Source organism: Solanum lycopersicum, chromosome 1 (assembly GCF_036512215.1).
Source record: "Solanum lycopersicum chromosome 1, SLM_r2.1".
Taxonomy (NCBI): domain Eukaryota; kingdom Viridiplantae; phylum Streptophyta; class Magnoliopsida; order Solanales; family Solanaceae; genus Solanum; species Solanum lycopersicum.
This window is the reverse complement of record NC_090800.1, coordinates 85,678,335-85,700,028: the sequence shown is the minus strand read 5'-3', so window position 1 is coordinate 85,700,028 and position 21,694 is coordinate 85,678,335. Positions and strand designations below refer to the sequence as shown.

The 21,694-nt window shown below is 28.8% G+C and overlaps 2 protein-coding genes across 2 annotated transcripts; both read left to right on the top strand.

The window, feature by feature from the left end:
• Positions 1 to 6,756: 6,756 nt before the first annotated feature.
• Positions 6,757 to 9,442, top strand: XTH1 (endo-xyloglucan transferase). The gene is made up of 4 exons (NM_001246929.2): positions 6,757 to 7,038; positions 7,160 to 7,260; positions 7,621 to 7,814; positions 8,749 to 9,442. The coding sequence occupies exons 1-4, from the start codon at positions 6,849 to 6,851 to the stop codon at positions 9,152 to 9,154; spliced, it is 891 nt and encodes a 296-aa protein (NP_001233858.1). The 5' UTR covers positions 6,757 to 6,848; the 3' UTR covers positions 9,155 to 9,442.
• A 2,367-nt stretch (positions 9,443 to 11,809) lies between these two features.
• On the top strand, positions 11,810 to 17,413 carry LOC101251928 (respiratory burst oxidase homolog protein B). The gene is made up of 12 exons (XM_004230184.5): positions 11,810 to 13,934; positions 14,014 to 14,173; positions 14,446 to 14,494; positions 14,584 to 14,697; positions 14,796 to 15,224; positions 15,315 to 15,701; positions 15,803 to 15,898; positions 15,988 to 16,103; positions 16,201 to 16,303; positions 16,400 to 16,473; positions 16,554 to 17,053; positions 17,217 to 17,413. Exons 1-12 carry the CDS (start codon positions 13,475 to 13,477, stop codon positions 17,324 to 17,326), a joined length of 2,598 nt encoding a protein of 865 aa, XP_004230232.1. The 5' UTR covers positions 11,810 to 13,474; the 3' UTR covers positions 17,327 to 17,413.
• The last annotated feature ends 4,281 nt before the right edge of the window (positions 17,414 to 21,694 follow it).

The following is a 21,694-nucleotide window of genomic DNA, read 5'->3' as shown; positions in this document are numbered from 1 at the left end:
ATATATGTAAATTTCAGTGAACTATTAAAGCTATCAGTATTATTGATCAGATAATTGTCAAGGATTTTTAATACACTTTTTTTATTTTCGAATTAGCTTGCGACAAATTTTAATATTAATATGAGTTCATTGATCGTATAAAGCGATCTATTTTGATGACGAATTTCAGAAATTGAAATTAATCGTTCGCTCATGTTGGATCAGCCACAGCGAGAAATAACTTCATCTAATTAAACACAAAATGTTACTACTTAAAAATACATTTAATTAAAATTTGCTGGATATAGTTGTACAGTTTTTGTTTTTTTTAATCTGAGTTGGACACTACGGATAAAGATGGGTTATTTCCAGAATAATCGTAAGGATTGAAATAGACATATTATTCCCCAACTGCCAATTATTTTGCATGTGGTTGAAAATAAGTTGACGGATTTCTTTCTATTTTTATAATTAACAACTTGCACGATGCATTTGTTTTTCTTTTTTTAAAAATCTCTCTGGCAATGTAATCTTTGAGTGCATGTGATCCGGTTAGAAGAGACTTGCGTAAGCAGAATTTTAACTTTATAAATTTAAAATTTTAAAATATTTTGTTTCAGTGAGTTTTTGATAATATATATATATATATATGTATATATATATATATATACAAGTAAATTAACCTTTTAAATATGAATACAGTATATAATGAAAATTCTTGAATTTTCTTTTCTCTTTATATATATATATATATATATATATATATATAACAGGAAATTTGGTGTAGTCTCATCTTTTCAATTAAAGAAAGACTGTCCAAACTTCATTCCCCTACAAGTCATGTGCTTAATATTATAACAAATGGGACATACAAATTATGTTGATACTACCTATACTAGTCTAGAAGACATGCATATTAATTAATGAACATGCTACTTTTTATTCTTTTTAGTTCTTCGATCGATCATCCATGCAATAGGCAACCACAGGCTCATTAGTGCTTACTATATGTAAATTGTACAGTTAATGATGAAGATCAATTACTAGGGCGTACGTGTCTTTGAATTTAGTTTTAGCTAATATCTATTTTCTCTAATTTTAAATATTTATATTTAAAATTGAATAACATAAATTTCTATCATTAAACGGGCACATATAATGATTTGAAATTTGTCTCTTTTTTTTTTCTAGGTCAAATTTGACGGTGCAAGATGTGTCAAAATTTGTCTTCAGTAGGATTTGATTTTCACAGTAATTTAATTGTTTTTTTCTTTTTTTGAGTGGGGCTCATTGTAATATTATTCAAATAATATGAGATATGGAATCTATCCTCCAGCACATAAAATTAGTTTAGAGATATTTCAATTGCAAGTTTTCTTTTTTTCCCCTCACACACACATATATATACACAAAACCATTGTATGGTTTTGTCAAGGGGTGTGCATTTATATTTCGATTTTGATAAATAGGCATATGTTTAAGTTCAATTTGTATATTTGAGTTGATGAGTAAGAAAATGCTAAGGTTTTGAGCTATTAGTGTTAAATATTATAATAACAGGAAAACTAGCTAGGCATACTATCTTTCAATGACATAATCAAACATCTCATATTCACGAGACAAAATGATACATGGATTGAAAAATATGAAGAAAACAAAAATGTGTTGTCAATTTAACCAAACAGAAATAAAAAAACATTTTGATGTTTTAGCATATGATATGTTTGATATTGACGAAATTTCTTTTGTGTAATTTTGGTATTTTGAAATTAAAATCTTTAGAAAATTATTTTATATTTTTAAAAATTTAGATACCAAAAAAAAACATAGGTTTTGTTGTTTATTCTACACCAATATGCCTTTTTCTTTCTCTCTTAAAATTAATAAAGTGCCCATCTCAAAGTTTGAAGGTTATATTTCTAGATTTTGAGGTGTTATAACTTATAGGAGTAACGATTAACATAGATTGTACTGCATTGATTGATCCTTAATTAAAGATTTTGAATATAAAAAGAGTCATGTTGCAGGCTCTATCTCAGAATGAGTCCTGCCGAGTGTGATTAAAACTTTATCAAAGTTTCATTTGAATTTCGAATATCAAAATAAATAAATAAAAAGTTATAGGGGTAACGAGGATAATGAAATTAGTGACAGAGGTGCACTATATATTTAATTTGTTAATTCCTTGTGACGACAGAATCAAATATATATCCAATAACATTAAACAATTTGATATCAGCTACAACTAAAATAGTCAGTTGTCCATATGGTATGATATGATACTTGACCACCCATTTGGTCCATCAATCATGTTATACTGTCTCTACCTATTCATCTTACTTTTTTATTAGAAAAAAAAATATATTTATTCCAAAAAATATATTTTCTTTGGATCTTTAATTATTGGAGTTGGGCTTGGAATATAATTCCATTATATCCCAGATAAGAGAAAAAAATAAATTAAACAATAAATTGAAAAAAATAAATAGGAAATCAATTGGTTTAGATACCTGTCTATGATATTATGCCTCCATAGCGCTGTTATATGCCAAATCAGAATTAGCAAACTAATTCTGGCGGTGAAAAAAAATTATTTCCGTTTTAAAATTAATTTAAGAAATAGTTTGAAATGCTTAATATATGTTAACATTATTTTTCTAAATTTGGAAAGTATGAATTAACATTAACTTGAGATTAAATAGATATATATTTCAAACTCAGAATAATTTATTACTAACAATGCTGTCCTTCCGAATGATACAATTAGTTTGGAGGATAATCCCATTCACAATCTCACTTTAATGCGTTCTAAGTCAACTTTATCGCATAGAAATTAGCTAATTCAATTTTAGTTAGTATACACAAAATGTTCAAAAGTTATAATGACGACAAATAATTACTTGATTATTTTTATTTTTAAAAAAGATTTAACACTGTTTTATCTAATACTGTCTTGGACCACCGGAAAAGACATATTTCTGATGTATTGACACACTACTCAGCAACCAAAATTAGGTGTACGTAGCCTAATAACGTTAGAAGACTTAAGGTCAAAGGTTTTGTGTGATTATTACATATGATCGAAAAAAATACAGCTATCATTTGAAAAATAAAAAATATTTCAGTATACCTAATATTTTTTGAATTGTCTATTCGGCATATAAAGTTCACTTAAAAGTTATAGCGTCATGAGGATTCATTCAGGAGTGATTCTCCTGAAAAAAGTTATTTCTATATGTAGGACTCAAATTCGAGACCTCTGATTAATGATAAAATACTGCTATCAATGCACATAATTCATGTTGGCTCAGTATACCTACGTGGTTAGAAATAAGATGAAATTCATGTAATTTGTATAAGTGAACCATTTTAATTATTTTTTTGGACATCTTGTTTTCTAGTCGAGAAGGGACGTTACGATTGGATTATTTTTGTTTCTAATTCAATGTACAAAATAAGACTTTGTATACATTTAGCTACCATACAATCACAATGGGCCATGGACTCGGGAGTCAAAATCCAAGTTAGCTTGGGCGATAACTTCACGTAATCGATCTTAATTATTAACGCTCGATTAAACTTATAAACTGATCAAATCAAATTATCGATACAGGATGAAGACTATTGCTTACATTTACATCAGTATTTAGGGTTTGTTTGTAATATATACAAAAATAATAATAAACGTCGAATGAATACGTATAACTAATGCAATCATTAGTATCAGAGATTTTGAGATGATGGGTGTAGTGTTATATAAATATTGATCTATGAAATAAATTTGATTGGTTCAACATCTAGGTTTTTATTATTGAAAAGCGTTAAAATTATAAAATTATAGGTCTAAAATTAATTCTTATATATCTATTATCATTGAGAAAAAGTGCTATCTAATTTTAAAAAGAAAAATAAAACAAAATAAATATGAAATTCAACTTTCTAACCTTGCGGAGAGAGGTGCAGTCAGTCATAATCACATTATCTAATACTTGAAGCGTGGATTCACACATCTATATTTTAATAATTTAAAAAAATTATAACACTAATATATATAATCGACCATAAATTCCTTAGATACATCTCTGTTTAATATTAATGTAGCAAACAAAATTACTAACCATATATACATTATCTTCTTTTTTATACCGATCGATAATATCATTAACAAAGTCGATCAATGGATTGTTGTAGATCGTCCCCTTTAGGATGGAGACTTGATAACTTAGTTATTGATGGCTGTCATTTATGTGTATCGATGAAATATTTAATTCAATTATTAGATTCTGGTAATGTTAACATTAATAAGGAAATTTAGGTAACGTGGCATGAAGTGATTACGTCTCTGTGTTTGCCCAATTTGACAAATTTAAGTGTGTAATGTAGCAGAGCCAGCCCATTTATGGAGGGGCCCCTCTGCACCGACGCGTTGGATTAGCCGTCAAAATTTATGCACTAACCCGAACCATACCCACATGCACTTATTGGCTAACTGCACTACAAATAACGCTGTTCATTACCCGTCATTTTCCTTTTATCCACTGACCCGCTTCGTCTCGTTTCAATTTATGTGATATCGTTGAATAGAACTAAAAGTTATTCTCTTTATTTTAAAAATAACTTAATTTAATTTAAAATATAGTATAAAAAAAGAAAAAAAACTTAATAATTTTATAATTTTAAAATAAAATTATATTAAATGTATCAAAATATTTTTTAATTTTTTGATATTAAACATATCACGTGAAAAATTAAAATTAAAATTTTTCAAAACTTTTATTTTTTTAAAAATAGACGGAAAAAATAAAATAAATCGTTTTTTTAAAACAAAAAAATAACCTTTTATTATAATTACTTTTAATAATTATTTTTAGTTGATATTTCTTCGGTAGAGGATTGGGAGAAACCCAATAATGAACAAATAAAGATGTATTTTTTAAAATAAAGAATAAAGGAAGAGTGGCATACATGAGTGAAGTATCGTACTTATATATTTTAAGATTTGACGGTTTGTATTAAATTTAAATAGATTAAAATAAGCAAAAAGTTAGTGTATAGTGACATCAAACTTTGTATTACGAGCAGTTTTCTCATACAAATTTTAAAAATATAAATAAAATACATTATATTTTATTTGTTAGGTAAAACATATAATATTTATTTATTTAAATTATGCGGACATAAGATAAATTTAATTACATAATACACTTTACAATCATCATATAGAAATATCACATATAATATAACATATATATTTTACTTACCAATAATATGCATTATATTTATATTTTATGAAATACAGTTATATATCATCACAAGATAAATTCACTCCTATCCGCTATTAAAAAAAGTCAATTGTATATCACTGTATAACATTTTCACTTAATAATAATAACTCATATTCAAGATTCTACGTCACATCTTAAAAGAAAAAAAAGATTTAGAGCATGTTTGGATGAGCTTTTAAGCTTGTTAAACTGATTTAAAAGTTTGTTTTTTAATATATCAGAGTGTTTGATAATTATGAAAGTAACTTATTTTAAATTAAATATGATTTATTTTTAGCCAAAAGCTAAAAGTAAGGTAAAGAGTGTTTTTTTTTTCTAACTTGAAAGTTATTTTATGTTGACCAAATATACAAGTATCTTTTTGCCTTAATTCTTTTATTTTTTGTTTTTTATTTTTTATTATTATAAGTTGCGCATATAAAATTAACTTAAGTAATTAATTTATATATTTGTCTTATGAATAATTTGTGATGATAAAGAAATATATGAATGATCAAAAATACTATTACTTATTGATTAAAATATAAATTAATTTGTTTTAACTCTTTTAAGTATAAAAAACTTAAAATTAAACAAATTTTTTTCATGTTAACCAATTTAAAGGTATTTCAAATATTTTTATTTTAAAAAGAAAGTGTTTCCCCGCATTTATTTGCAAAACACATCAAGAATCTTTTTTCAACTTCGACACTTTTATTCAAACATATGAATAATTATTTCAAATATAATTTTTAGCACTTTAAAAATCTTTTTTTAATTCAATCTAAATAGGCTCTTAATAATTTTTTAAATTAATTAGACTTATTTTTAAATTTAATAATTATTTATAAAAAAATCGTATAAAATCGAAAAAAACAAAAGCACGCGCTATTAGGTCGAGTGAGATGGATGGGGTCATAAAATTTTGCTCCTCGGTCTGAGGGTGACAAGCCTTTTCTCTGATACGGGCATGTGCATGTCCCCGTTAATTACTCCCCCAATGTGCAATTACCCACTAACTCTAACCCCTCTTTTGGACAATTATTTGAAAGGCTTTAATTTAATTATTTTTTTGTTTTTCATTCCATCTATACTTATATTAAAGTTGAATCAAATTTAGAATTACACTTGTATTTAGCACTAAAGTGCTATATAATAAAAAATGACTATGTACTCAAGAAAAATTAAATTTGAAATCAACAGAAGAGTCATAATTTTTAATAAAGAAATTTAAAATTTATAAAAATAAACACAAAAAATGTCTCAAAGGAGATTAGATATCTATTAGAATATTATTGTAATAAAATATAAATAATATAATTTTGCATATTCGAAATTTCTGATTAAGGACGAAAGAATAATCGTGGCTGCACAATAACCTTTGTTGGTGAAAGGACAAATTTCAACCACCCAAAATCTGAAAAATCTAACTTTGTTTCAACTTTCAACCACAAGTCCAACTCAGTCCCTTTTACACCTATAAATAACCAGTCACTACACTTCCATTTTCCTCACCCCCATTGGGCCATATTCATCATTCTCTAAAAAAAGAAAAAAAGAAAAATACACAAACACTGGTCTCTGATTGGATTTGTTTTTCTCACCATGGGTATCATAAAAGGAGTTTTATTTAGTATTGTTTTGATTAATTTGTCACTTGTTGTATTTTGTGGGTATCCTAGAAGGCCAGTAGATGTGCCCTTTTGGAAAAACTATGAGCCAAGTTGGGCTAGTCACCATATTAAGTTCCTCAATGGTGGTACCACTACTGATCTTATTCTCGACAGATCTTCAGGTACTAACTACACTATGTTTTTCAATTTTACGGTCACTCAATTTATAAGTAAATAATTTTTTGAGATAATAATTATTAATTGAGTTATCGTAAACTTTACATTTTCTTTTTGTATTTGAAGGAGCTGGATTTCAGTCAAAGAAATCATATCTGTTTGGGCATTTCAGTATGAAAATGAGGCTTGTTGGTGGAGACTCAGCTGGTGTTGTCACTGCATTTTACGTAAGTATATAGTACTACTCGCGATTCGATTTATTTTTCATATTTTTCTTTATTTATTTCAAGAAAAAAACTCATAAACTGCATTTTAATACGTTATGTATATGCTTGATTTAATATCGCAAAATATTTAAATATTTTATTGTTATATTTATTTGCACCATGCTAGAAAATAGATACTACTTAGATCTGTATAGTGTTTTGTTTAACGACGTATTCTGTGTTGTACGTTATAATGACTAATTTTAGCAACACTCCTACTTTATACGAACTTAAAATCGACAATGTATAAACTCGATGTTTTTTTGTCATTTTGTTGAGAGAGTGAAGTGATAAAATATTTGATTATATATTATTTTTCAGCTGTCATCGAATAATGCAGAGCACGATGAGATAGATTTTGAATTTTTGGGGAACAGAACTGGGCAGCCATACATATTGCAGACAAATGTATTCACAGGAGGAAAAGGAAACAGAGAACAGAGAATATATCTTTGGTTTGATCCAACCAAGGGCTACCATTCTTATTCTGTTCTTTGGAATACATACCTCATTGTGTAAGTTTTTTTTTTTATTATATATATAAAATTTACGTAGTATATTAATAATATAATAAATAATTTTAATGTATCTAATTAAACAGAAGCATGATATAATTTGAAATTTTTATACTTTATATATCAAGTCAAACGAATTTTAATCTTTGTTAAGTATTTTCATTATTGTTGTTTCTGTAAAGTTTTTCTTATGTGGTCCCAATATATTTCTTGGGATGCGTGCACTTGATTTCTCTACGTGGTGGTCCTACAACTACAATGTTTAGAACTAGTGTGGTAACAATTGTTGTTTAATAGTGAAAAAAAGCAAAATGCACATTTGTCTAGGAATTGTTTTAAGTAAAAAGGATAAAAGAAAGCATGAAAACTTGCAAGTTTAACATGGTATAGACATTATAATAAGAACCTTTGTCATGTGAGTATGCATGTTGGTCCTTTTGTGGTAATCAAGATTTATGTTTTTGATAAATGTATGTATGTTTTAATGTTTATTATAATATACTTCTTTTTTATTTCATCGCAAAATTTCAGTAAGATCTTGATCAAATTGATATTTATGATCTTTTAACTTTGGATATTAAATAATTGATGTGACAATTAATACAAAATTTCGAAATTTTGTGTTTAAATGTCCATTTCAAATTATTTGGTCCCACATACTTTAAGCAAGCTGGCTAATTGGTGTCCTTGCTACAGAATTTTTGTCTTCTATCTTGCACCTAAAAGTAATGTCTCCTTGTTAAATGTGTATCTTTTTTCTTTCATAACACTATTCTCCCCCTTGCTTAGAAATTTTAGTACAATGGTTGAAAAGATGTTCAAAGCAATAAACATTTTTTTTTTAATCTATTTCATACATACTAGATTATTCAACATTGGGCTTTTTTCATTGGGCCTCTTACCAAATGGATTGGGCTTTGTGTTAACATTTCAGGATCTTTGTGGACGACGTTCCAATTAGAGCATTCAAAAATTCGAAAGATCTTGGTGTGAAATTTCCATTCAATCAGCCCATGAAGATATACTCGAGTCTATGGGACGCAGATGATTGGGCCACAAGAGGTGGGCTTGAGAAAACCAATTGGGCCAACGCCCCATTCACCGCGTCATACACATCGTTCCACGTGGATGGATGTGAAGCTGCCACGCCACAAGAAGTCCAAGTTTGTAACACTAAAGGCATGAAATGGTGGGATCAAAAGGCCTTCCAAGATTTAGATGCATTACAGTATAGGAGACTTCGTTGGGTTCGTCAAAAATACACTGTTTATAACTATTGCACTGATAAAGCGAGGTACCCTGTTCCACCACCAGAGTGCACTAAGGACAGAGATATTTAAAATCATAATCAAAATTAAGAGGGACTTTATGAAGAAAAAAAACTTAATATGCTTTATGTGTGAGTATTTTAATGATCCTTAAAACAAAGTGCTTTTAATTGAGCTGTATTTCCCTAATTCTTTTTGAGTGTATCATTATTGGTGGAGTCATGAGGATATTATGTATCTCATGCCAGGCCTTTCATGTCTCTTGTGTTTCATCATCATAACCATAATCATGATTGATGTATTGTAATTTATCGAACTATTTGTTACTTATCTCTTAATTAAAAATATGAATTAATACTTTTTTTATTTAAGATAATTTGACTAAATCCTGAATCTCACGGAATAAATTGTTTTCTAACAAAGACAATTCTGTAAAATAGTAGCTTTTTATTTTGATTTGGAATATTTATTAGTTACCAACAAATGTAGGTAAAAATTTGAGCTTTAACTTTTTGGTGGTTCTAACTTTTAAGGTTTGTTATTAATTGATTTTATTGCTATATGATATTCTCCGCGTAGTCCTATTGAAATTTAATGGCCCAAGTAAATAGGGCTTTTAAGTCGTGGCATCAAAGAATTGGTCTGCCACTGCCTATGGTTTAGTGGTTTTGCCTTAAAACAAGAGGCTCTTAAGTCTTAACTCAATGGATGCTTACCTTCTCAACTCTTACCAACTCCCAATTACTCATCCATCCATAATAATAATCTCCACTACCATTATTAAATCATGTACATGCGAAATCATACTAGCTCAGTCGATTTGGTTTTATATCTGAACTCTCATCTTATTCGTGATAGTTTGATACTCTATATTGTAATCTCACCTCACCACTCCTCAAACACACAAAAATCATGAACATGTATTACTAATTTGTTTATTTTAATTTGTTTGTTTAAGATTATCGATCAAAGATACATTGAATGTATCAAAGTATTATTTAAAACATTGAATGTAACATTATTTAAATTTATGATTTTAAACATATTATGTGAAAAATTAAACTTTAAAAAATAGTAAAATTACAGATAGAAGACATTCGTTTTGGAAAAAAGAAAAACTAAAAAGAGAAGTAGATAAATAAACTAAAAGGAATACAATAGTATTCTTATTTGACCATCTAGTTTTAGGATATTGTTTTATCTTTTGGTCATTTTTCTAATGGAGGAGTACTCATTAGTAATTGTTAATGATGTCTCATTTAGTTAATGGTATGCACTTTGACATTTAAGCCATTGACCGGTTATTGCTTGATTATTTAAACTTCCCTTCAAAACCCCATACCAAAAGAAACAAAATTGACTATTGATTCATTTTTTATATTTCGAAATTTCAATTTTTAATAACCATGGAGTTTTGACTGTGAGAGTTCAAAATTCCAAGAAATTTAAAAAAACTTGGAAACTCGAACTGATGAAAATGTTCTTATAGATGTCGATTTTTATATTTCAAATTATTTATCGAGATTTAAAAATAATTATTTGAAATTAGTTTTAAAAGTTTAAGATAATCCTTTTGTTTTTTCATTTTACCCTTGATAGCGACATCAATTATAAATGATGTTGTGATTATCTAAATAGCAATAGAAAGTAAAATAATTTAAAACTTCTCCTAATTAATATTTTTAAGTGAGTGGAACTAACAATGACGGTAGATTATTTGAGAAGGAAAAGTACAGTTTTTCATAATTACTTTAATTTGGTTAAAGTTTATTTCACACTTAAAAATATACATTTTTTAAATTATACTTTAAATGATGGCTAAACTTTGAATACCAGCCCAAAAAGTTAGCAAAAAATAAAAAAATGAGTAGAAAGCTAGAGAGTAACTATTTGTCTTGTGATCAATTCATCTGTTTATAATCAAATCAATTTAATCTAGATCTACACGCATAATGATTTCAAAATTAAAAGGTTAGTGACTTAACTCACCTAGACTAAAAATAATTAAAAAGAATAACACCATTTAACCTTATCCTAAAATCTTCATTGTGACGAGGACTTAACATATAGAAACCAAAATATATTTTACTTATCACCCTAGAGAATTAGTTGCTCAAAAAGTAATTTTGGTTGAAACGTCATAATAAATTAAATAAGTTAATATTTATTTTTGTTTCTATTAACTTGTTTAATTATCTAATAAAAATATTATTATTGTTGCTATCTATATATAACACATCAAACAACAATAAAAAAAATCTTTGTAACGATATTTCACATGGATCATTTTGTGTAACAAATCAATGAGTCCGGAGTCTAAAGGGTACAAAATATTAATAAAAATTTTAAAACGGTATGCAAAATTTTATATTAACCAAAATGGTAAAATCGCTGCAACCAAATTTAATTTTTTTTAAAAAAAAAAAAAAAAAAAATTAAATTAGCGATTTTATAATTTTTTTTAAAAAATATTGAAATCGCTGCGTAGGCAGTGATATTTTTTCCGGTGGAGTAAATCGCTATTGTTACAACGATTTTACCGTTTTGGTTAATATAAAATTTTATATACCGTTTCAAAAATTTTGTTAATATTTTGTACCTCCGGACTCGCAAATCAATCCTAAACTTTTATATAAATTAGTTAAAATAAACTGTATAAATGAATAAGTAAAAATTCATCAGCTAATTTTGAATTTTCTTTTTCCACCTCTAGTCAAAATGTTTGTTTATTGTATTTTTTTTGGCATATAATAGAATTTGGTTTTTAGTAGTAGTAGGTGAAAAATGGAATAGAAGTGGGAAGTAAAAACTGTGGGCTGCACCATGAAAGAGTCAACTAAACTCAGCCATTTATTATATGAGCTGTAGTAAAATGCAATTTAAGGAAATAAGCAAATTGCTAAACATCTTTATGATCTCATGGAAACATCACTTAAGATTCTTTAGGTGAACTGCCCACAAAATGCCATGAGAAATTACAGTGCCATCATCCCATAATTCAACCTTTTTCAATTTAAATATTAAATGCATATTTAGATTTCTCTTATCTATCTTTATTTCATGAATTTATGAAATTTTTGCGATGCCTCTTAAGACGCATATAATAATATCCTATGCATAGACATAAACTAGATTTAGGATACAATAACTTTAAGTGAAATCGAATATCTCTATTGAGTCCCACAAAATTTTAATATCTACAAATAGGGCATATACAACTATCTCATGTTGAGCACCTAGTACTTTCATAGTAATACATAATTTTTTGGGTAAAAATTCATTAAAATTATACGAGAAGAGTAGCTATGAAACCGATAACTTCAAAAATTCTATAGTTAAGTTTAATACTAAAAATTAAACTTTAACAAGTTGAATCTATACCCTATAGATTAGTGTCACGAACTCTATATACCTAGATGTTGTTTGTAAGGCTCATATCAGTATGTGCCTTTCAACCTACATATTAGCATTTGCCTTTCAATCTAATCTAACAATATTCATCATTTAATTCAAATATTATCCTTTTGATTTGATCCTCAATTTTTGTAGTCATTTTAAAAAGATTTGCTCAGTTTTTTTGCTCTTCTAGCTCCAAACTCTATATACATGTGTATAAAGTAGTCATAGGTGTTAGATGATCATTTTGCACCATTTCTAATTACTTTTTCTACGTATATCGAAACTTAGAGACGATATTCATTTTCACCTATCCAAATGCATGGAAGAAATGAGTGGGAACAAAATAAGCGTGTTGATTGCAAAACTTCAATAAGATAGGTCAAAAGGAAAAATAAAAATAAAGAGAAGAAGCATTATCAGAGTAATCATGACTGTGATATGTTTATTCTCAACTCCACAATAGGATACATATTCAACTAATTTGTTAAACCTACGTATTACACTCTACCATGTTTCTATATATTATTGTTATCACAAAACAAGTATTAGGTGAGATGTTATTACACATCCATTTTTAGTTAAAATTCCTACATCCATCTTTTTCATGTATTATATATATCTTGTTAAATAGGACTATCATGTTCAACTTTTGACCTTATAATTACATCCAATTTCATATAAAAAAAAACAAATAAATATATAAAATGTATGACCACTTATATTCTTGTAAGTTGAAGAGAAATTCCCAATAATCACAATTATTCAAAAACAATACAAAATCCGCCCCCTGATTTCCCTCTTGACTTTTCCCTTCTACCTTAATTCCTTTTATATATATATACACATCACCGTTCTTCTATAATTTCTCAACATATTACTATTTTTTCAATCTTTCTCAGAATTTATTTTTTTTACATTTTTGTTACATAGGTCGATACTAGTTATAAATTTCATTTTGAAAAAAAACAGAGGAAAAAAGAGCGGGAAAATCAAATGGAGATCGAAAACACGACAGATAGTGTGAGAGGATCGAGAGTAGGATTCAGCGGTTCATTAGTTAGTGGGAAGAAAAGTGCAAGGTTCAAAGATGATGAATCGTATGTAGAGATCACTCTTGATGTTCGCGATGATTCTGTTTTGGTTCAAAACATTAAAGGTGCTGATCATGAAGCTGCATTGTTAGCTAGCAAGCTCGAAAAGAGGCCTAACCATACGCTTGGCTCACAGCTTTCGTTTCATTTGAAACAAGTTTCAAAGGAATTGAAAAGAATGACTTCTTCTAATAAGTTTCAGAAAATTGATAGGAGTAAGTCTGGTGCTGCTCGTGCTCTACGTGGACTTCAGTTCATGAACAGGAATGTAGGAACTGAAGGATGGTCTGAAGTTGAATCGCGATTCGATCAACTTGCTGTTGATGGAATGCTAGCAAAAACATTGTTTGGTCAATGCATAGGTTTGTTCATTACACAAATTCTTTTGGATTTATACAATAAAAGTTTCTAATAATTAGCATTTTTGCAATTGTAATTAAGGTATGAAGGAATCAAGTGAGTTTGCTGAGGAATTATTTGATGCTCTAGCTAGGAAGAGATGCATCACATCTCCTGCGGTGACTAAGGATGAACTGCACGAATTCTGGGAACAAATAACTGATACTAGCTTTGATGCCCGGCTTCAAACTTTCTTCGACATGTAAGATTATGATCACTCAACTAAATAGTTATATTGTGGTTTTCTGAGATAATAACTATATGATGAATCAACCCTACAACATAATGAATGCTAAATTGCTAATGATGTCTTGAACTGTTACACTAGTCTATTACATGCAACCTATCGCTCCTACTTTGAACATTCTCGATTAAGTTAGAACTTTGTCATCAGATTCTCAATAGGATAGATTGTTGATAAAATGGTATAAGATATTGTTGATAGCTCATAATGGTATGATGAAAAAAAAATAGGGTGGATAAAGATGCAGATGGGAGAATTACTGAAGAAGAGGTGAAAGAGGTGAGAGCTTAAGATGATTATTGAATTAATTCATGAAATTATACAAATTCGAAGAGCTCAAAACTCATACTTCGTTGATATGCTTATAGATCATCAGTCTTAGTGCTTCTGCAAATAAGCTGTCAAAAATCGAGGACAATTCAGATGAATATGCAGCTCTCATCATGGAAGAACTAGATCCAGGCAATGTTGGATACATTGAGGTTCGTTTTGAAACAAGAATTTAAGTTATATACACTGACAGTATAAAACAAATTCTTAGACAAGGACATGAGCTTATAAATGATTGTGTTTGATACAGCTGTACAACTTGGAGACTTTGCTTCTTCAGGCCCCGAGCCACTCGATGAATCTTTCAACTAACAGCAGAGTTCTGAGTCAGATGCTAAGTCAGAAGCTTAAGCCAACGAAAGAGCGAAATCCCTTTAAAAGATGCAAAAGAAGGCTGGACTATTTCATTGAGGACAATTGGAAGAGGATTTGGGTGATGGTTTTGTGGCTATCAATCTGTGCAGGACTCTTTACATGGAAATTTATTCAATATAAACGTCGCGCTGTCTTTGATGTTATGGGCTATTGTGTCTCTGTAGCTAAAGGAGGTGCTGAAACAACAAAATTTAACATGGCTCTAGTTCTTTTGCCAGTATGCAGAAACACCATAACTTGGCTAAGAAGTAGGACTAAGCTCGGGAAAATAATTCCTTTTGATGATAACATCAATTTCCACAAGGTATATAGCCTGAGAATATAAATGGAAACACGAAATCGTTGAACTTAAATGTCTGATTTTTTTCGTGTTCTTTGTTGCAATCTTTTTTAGGTAATTGCATTTGGAGTAGCAGTTGGTGTAGGCTTACATGCAATTTCACACTTAACATGTGATTTTCCCCGGCTGTTACATGCCACGGATGAGGAATACGAGCCAATGAAGCCATTTTTTGGAGATGAAAGACCAAACAACTACTGGTGGTTTGTGAAAGGCACGGAAGGATGGACCGGTGTTGTGATGGTTGTCCTTATGATCATAGCGTATGTACTAGCCCAACCATGGTTTCGTAGAAACCGACTCAATCTTCCATCAACAATCAAGAAACTCACTGGATTTAACGCTTTTTGGTACTCCCATCACTTATTCGTTATAGTCTATGTCCTCTTCATCATTCACGGATACTTCCTCTACCTCTCGAAAAAATGGTACAAGAAGACAGTAAGTTCTTAACAAAATAAATTATATCTAATGCTAATCATGCCCTGCCTTGCCATATAATGGATCTAATATCTTTCTTTTTACTCTGAAATATTGAGCAGACATGGATGTATATCGCGGTGCCTATGATACTATATGCTTGTGAACGTCTGCTTCGTGCATTTAGGTCCGGGTACAAGGCAGTGAGGATTTTGAAGGTACATAAGAGCTTAGACCATTGCAAGCATTAAGATTCCTAGTTTGATTACATGTGCATAGAATTTTTATCTAAAATTCGAGTTTTCAGGTAGCTGTATATCCTGGAAATGTAATGGCAGTGCACATGTCTAAGCCTCAGGGCTTTAAGTACACAAGTGGACAGTACATTTTTGTGAACTGTTCTGATGTTTCTTCATTTCAATGGTAAATTTGAAATAAACCAAGCTCCTAATCAAACAAACTGTATACAAATTATTATTATTATTATTACTGCTAAAATCATACATATTTTGTACTGTAGGCATCCTTTTACCATCTCCTCAGCTCCGGGAGATGATTACCTAAGTGTGCACATTCGAACATTGGGCGATTGGACATCTCAGCTTAAAACTCTCTTTTCTAAGGTATCGAATTCATTAAATCAGTTATAACACAGCAAAGACGAAATCTTTTGAAGAAACTTTGGAAGACTAATAATGCTTGTACTGATCATATTTTAGGTCTGTGAGCCTCCAACTGGTGATCAAAGTGGCCTTTTAAGAGCAGATATAGGGAAAGCTGACTATAAGCCTAGGTAAGGGAGTAAAGTTTGAAAATTTCCAAGTGCTTTTAACTTATTTTCCCCTGAATTTTGATTCATATCAATGTAAACAGATTGCCAAAACTATTGATTGATGGCCCTTATGGAGCACCAGCACAGGATTACAAGAAATACGACGTAGTCCTCTTAGTAGGCCTTGGCATTGGAGCAACACCTTTGATAAGCATAGTAAAAGATGTGCTCAATAACATCAACCAACAAAAGGACATTGAAGATGGTACTAAGGGTAGTAAAAAAAGTCCTTTTGCAACTAAACGAGCTTACTTCTATTGGGTAACACGCGAGCAAGGCTCGTTTGAGTGGTTTAAGGGTGTGATGGATGAGGTCTCGGAGAACGATCAAGAAGGCCTAATTGAGCTTCACAACTACTGCACCAGCGTTTATGAAGAAGGCGATGCCCGGTCTGCACTAATCACAATGCTTCAATCAATCCACCAAGCTAAGAGTGGCGTAGACATTGTCTCTGGGACAAGAGTCAAGACTCATTTTGCTAGACCAAATTGGCGCCAAGTTTTCAAACGTGTTACAATTAATCATCCTGATCAAAAAATTGGTTAGTACGCATCTTTGATTACTATTCATTAAAATTAAACCGCCTCTCTACTTCACAAACTAGGGGTAAGGTCGATCTTTCTGGACTATATTATATCCAGACCTCACTTATGAAATTATACGTGTTAAATTGACATTCTTATTTTGAATTTATGATATTACAGGTGTGTTTTATTGTGGCCCACAAGGTCTAGTTGGAGAACTAAGACATCTATCTCAAGATTTCTCACACAAGACAGACACAAAGTTTGAATTTCATAAAGAAAATTTCTAAGGTTCAAAACTTATTTATTATATATGTAACATAAGTCTCATAGGTATTTATTTATTATTATATGTAATATTTATGTGTTTTCTTCAATTTTTTTTATTTTTTTTAATTTTTACTTTTGAGATGCATGCTGAGCTTGACTCCAATTACTATGGAATGATGTTAGAAAGCAAAATACATTGTCAGCTATATAAAGTTCTAACCTGTAAAGTTGATTACCAGAACTCAAATCTATCTGGAATTTGCTTTTAATAGCTTCCACTAAATAAAATTAGGCTAACAAATATATTATATATATTTATATATATCTTCTCTATGAGGTTTCCTCTTTTGATTTGGATCCTAATATGTAAAAATAAATAGGTGTCAATTTAGCCACCATTGTATACCTGGATATCTTACATATCTTTTATGATTGAAAAAAAAAGAAGAGGAAAAATAAAAAGAAGGAAAAGTTGGAAAGGGACAACATATTACAATCGAAAAAGAAATATCGAGTCCAAAAAGCTAATTAGTTGGAATAAAATAATTTATTTATTTAAAGAGATGGAGAATTGATGATTTTTCAAAGTTGAGGAGAAAGTTTGATTTTTAAACCAAAGTTTGGAGGGTAGATGATTTTCTACTTAAAGAAACAAATTGGAAAAATAAGTATGTCCGAAATTTCCGACACATTTATATTATATTAAAGTTTTATTATTCCTGAACTTATTTTATAAATAATTTTTTACACTTTTTTAGCCTACGTGACACTAGATTGAAAAAAAATATCAACATGTGTTGGACCCACAAGTCACGTATATAAAAGATGGATAGAAAATATTTATAAAATAAATTCAGGAGGTAATAGAACCTTAGTTTAGTATAAGTGTGTCTCTGAAATTTTGGGCATAAGTCAAGGAGTACTCGTGCATTTTCCTAAATATATTTAGAAGACTATTTTAAGCCGACATCAAACATAAAGGACCATTTTTGTTTTTTTCTTCAACATATTATAAAGTATTTATACATGATTTGGGACGTACTATGATTAGGTTCTGGAAAAGAAAAAAACGATATTCATGGATTTTTTTCATTAGACTTTTTAAGTATATCCTAATTGCTGTTTATCTCCTCTAATTATACTGTCTTCTTCATATCATGTTGTATATAAAAAAAAATCTAAGTCCACAACTAGTACTAATATAACAAGTGCCTAATTAAGTGGAGTAGTGGACCTTCACTAGCAGAAAAAGGATTTATAAGTAGACAAATTTTACTTTCCAATTGAATAATTACGTTTTCTATTTTGCTTTTAGACCTAATTTCATGGTAATATTTCTTTCCTTTCTATTTATGTGTCCTTATTAAAATAGATGTTCTCTGATAGTCGATGTTTTCCAAAAATAAATAGATAACATTATTTTTATGTTTTACTCTTGAGAGTTAATAGTTTTGAAAATATGAAATTGACTAACATAGAAAAATTAAGTGTAATTAATTCATGTTCACTAGTCAATTTCATTAATCAATTTAATTAATTAATATTTTTTTTAATAAAAAATTGACTTCAAGAGAGCACTAAATAAGATACAATGATAAATTTATCAAATTTCTTAAGCGACTTGAAATCTAAAATAATGACATATGAATAGGAACGGAGGGTATAATAATCCTAAGAATATTTTTATTTTTTGGATTTCCCATAGGATGTCCAGTACTCACATTAAAATTCGAATAAATTCGTATTTGAGGCAGAAAGTCTCACATTGGGGTAAGCGCTCCGTAACAAAGATGACACCGTACCACAAGAAATTCAAATCTGAAATCTCCTAATTAAGGATCGAAGAGTACTTACTACTCCACTATAAATTCACAACCCTTGTTGGTATCCTAAGAATATTTATCTAGTATCTACATTCTTCCTTTCATTTTACTAGTACATTTTATTAAATCAAAAAGAGTTTTTTTTTAATTCTTGTCATATTTCTCTAATATTAAAATAGCTATATAAAATAGTAATAGTCGAACTTAGAGTTTCAAATAATATTAATATAGTAAGTTTAATAAGTACACGTCTAATTAAATTTTTTTTTATAGATATGATTAAGTTGATAAGAGTCAAATAACGTAAATCTGAATGAATGGATAAATACTATAAAAGGTAAGAGCGGAGATTAGGGTGTGTGGATGGGAGATATGATGGGAGGAGGGAAAGGGCTGAGAGAACACCATCAATATAAAAATAAAAGTACAAAGGAATTTTTTTTTGATTTCCAATATAAATAAAAATATTAAAAAAGCGCCTTAATTCTAAGAGTATATATTTTTAATTACTAATTATCAATTTTTTGGGGGATAGAGTCCAACTATTTAAACTTTTGCAAGTCTTGATCTTTCAAAGGCAAAAAGAAATAAGTCAGACTTGTTTACCATTTACTGCAACAATTTTCTTAAGTGGTGACATTAAAATATGAATTTGGACGAGCCAGCATATAAGGGAAAACAATCATAACCTGAATTAATAAAAATTAAAAATGGTGATGGCTATCCATTTAGAAAAAGAAATAAATTTAAGTTATATTACATTCACTGTGTATAAAATTTTCACAACCATCAAATTAATTTAATTTTGTGCAGCAGGTTTCTGTTTCATATATTTCTAATAAGTATTAGGGATCAGAGGGAATTATTTCAGGTATATGGTCATGGGCGATAAAAATCAATTTATAAAATTATGACAATTTTATTTGTTTAGATTTTAGACAGATTAATAAAAAAAATTATTTTTTTTTAAAGTTATTGTAATCTGTATTATTCAATTCATTATAAAGAGCCTGTTTGTCTCAGCTTAAAAGTTGATCAAACTGACTTAAAAGCTGGTTTTTGACTTATTTAGCTGTTTGGCAATACTCAAAACAGCTTATTTTAAGTTAAAAAAACTTATTTCAAGCCAAAAGTTAAAAGATGGGGTAGGGGTGCTTTTTTATTTTTAGCTTATAAGCTGTTTTAAGTTGACCACATTTTTATCTTTTTGTGCTTAATATTTTTATACAATCTCCAAATTACCCATATAACCCTAACATTTCTTTCTTCCATTTATCCCTTTTCACGTTTGACATAACAACTTCAGCACTTTTATCCAAACGCATAACTGCTTATTTTAAAAATAAGTTTCAGCACTTTTAAAAGTACTTTTTTAAAGCTGTTTTTATTAAGTCCATCCAAACCGGCCCAAAATCTGCCTAGTAGCCCTCGTTAGAAACTTTTTCTAAATATTTACTTTTTTATTTGAAATGTTTTATATAGTGATAATATAATGAGAAAAATATTTGATTAGGTGCTCAAATAAATTATTTTGAAATTAAATTACAAATTCAAAACTTAGTAAGAATTGAATTTGTTAAATTATGACTCAATTGAATTTGTTAAATAACGACTCAATTTTTGGCTTATTTCATTACCTATCTATTTCAGAATAACAAATTTTTGAATTGGTCAACAATTCATATTTTTTAAATTCGTTTCGATCCTCCTATTTAAGACCTCGATCCTCTAGGTATTGTATATTTTTTTAAAAAATTTTATCAATGGTCCCCTACCCGCGTAATAATTCCTTACTAATTTAAATTCATATAACATAAAACTCCAATAATCAAATTCTAATATTTATGATTCTCTTTTCTAAGGTTAGGAATTAAATTCCAATAGCTGAAACAATCAATATGCAATAAAAGCGCAAAATTAAATAAAATTAATGTTCACAGCTATCACAATAATAATAGAAACAGAATTGACAAGAGTAGTAGCTGTGGTATTTAATATAGAAGATTCTATAATTTCTGATGGCCTTTTTATTTCAGAAAACACATTTGTCTTTCTCAGGAATTTAAATTTCTAACCAAAAAAAAGAGTCAATTTAATTTCTTTCCCATGATGACTCCTATTTTTTTTACTTTTTTTTTAGTTTTCATGTGTTTGAAGTCTGGATATTAAAGTCTCATTTAAATTTAAATCGTATATGATAACATTTATTTTTAAATAACATTTTCAATAGAATTTTCTTCACTCAAGAATAAAATAATTCTGTTATTATATATTGAAATCCTTACTCCAACTTGCTACTGAAGGACTTACTATTATAAACTCGTAAACTGTCTCTTCTCATTGCATGTGCACTGTCACATACTTGTTTAAAGTTTTTTTTTTCTTTATTCGATATTTTATACTTGTTAAATTTCGATAATTTTGAAATTACGTTGTGAAGTGTCAGGATAAAATATGCTTTGATAAATATAATTTTACATCAAATAAAATTTAAAACCAAAAATTACAATTAAGAACAAAAAAATAACTATCTCTACGATAACCCCTGCGTTGGTAAAATTTGTT

Bases quoted from the DNA above. Each gene is read 5' to 3' on its own strand.
- XTH1 (NM_001246929.2), top strand. From the start codon at position 6,849: ATGGGTATCATAAAAGGAGTTTTATTTAGTATTGTTTTGATTAATTTG. The intron at 7,039-7,159 runs GTACTAACTACA...TTGTATTTGAAG, and splicing joins TATTCTCGACAGATCTTCAG to GAGCTGGATTTCAGTCAAAG. The intron at 7,815-8,748 runs GTAAGTTTTTTT...TTAACATTTCAG, and splicing joins TGGAATACATACCTCATTGT to GATCTTTGTGGACGACGTTC.
- LOC101251928 (XM_004230184.5), top strand. From the start codon at position 13,475: ATGGAGATCGAAAACACGACAGATAGTGTGAGAGGATCGAGAGTAGGA. The intron at 14,174-14,445 runs GTAAGATTATGA...AAAAAAAAATAG, and splicing joins CTTCAAACTTTCTTCGACAT to GGTGGATAAAGATGCAGATG. The intron at 15,899-15,987 runs GTACATAAGAGC...TCGAGTTTTCAG, and splicing joins AGGCAGTGAGGATTTTGAAG to GTAGCTGTATATCCTGGAAA.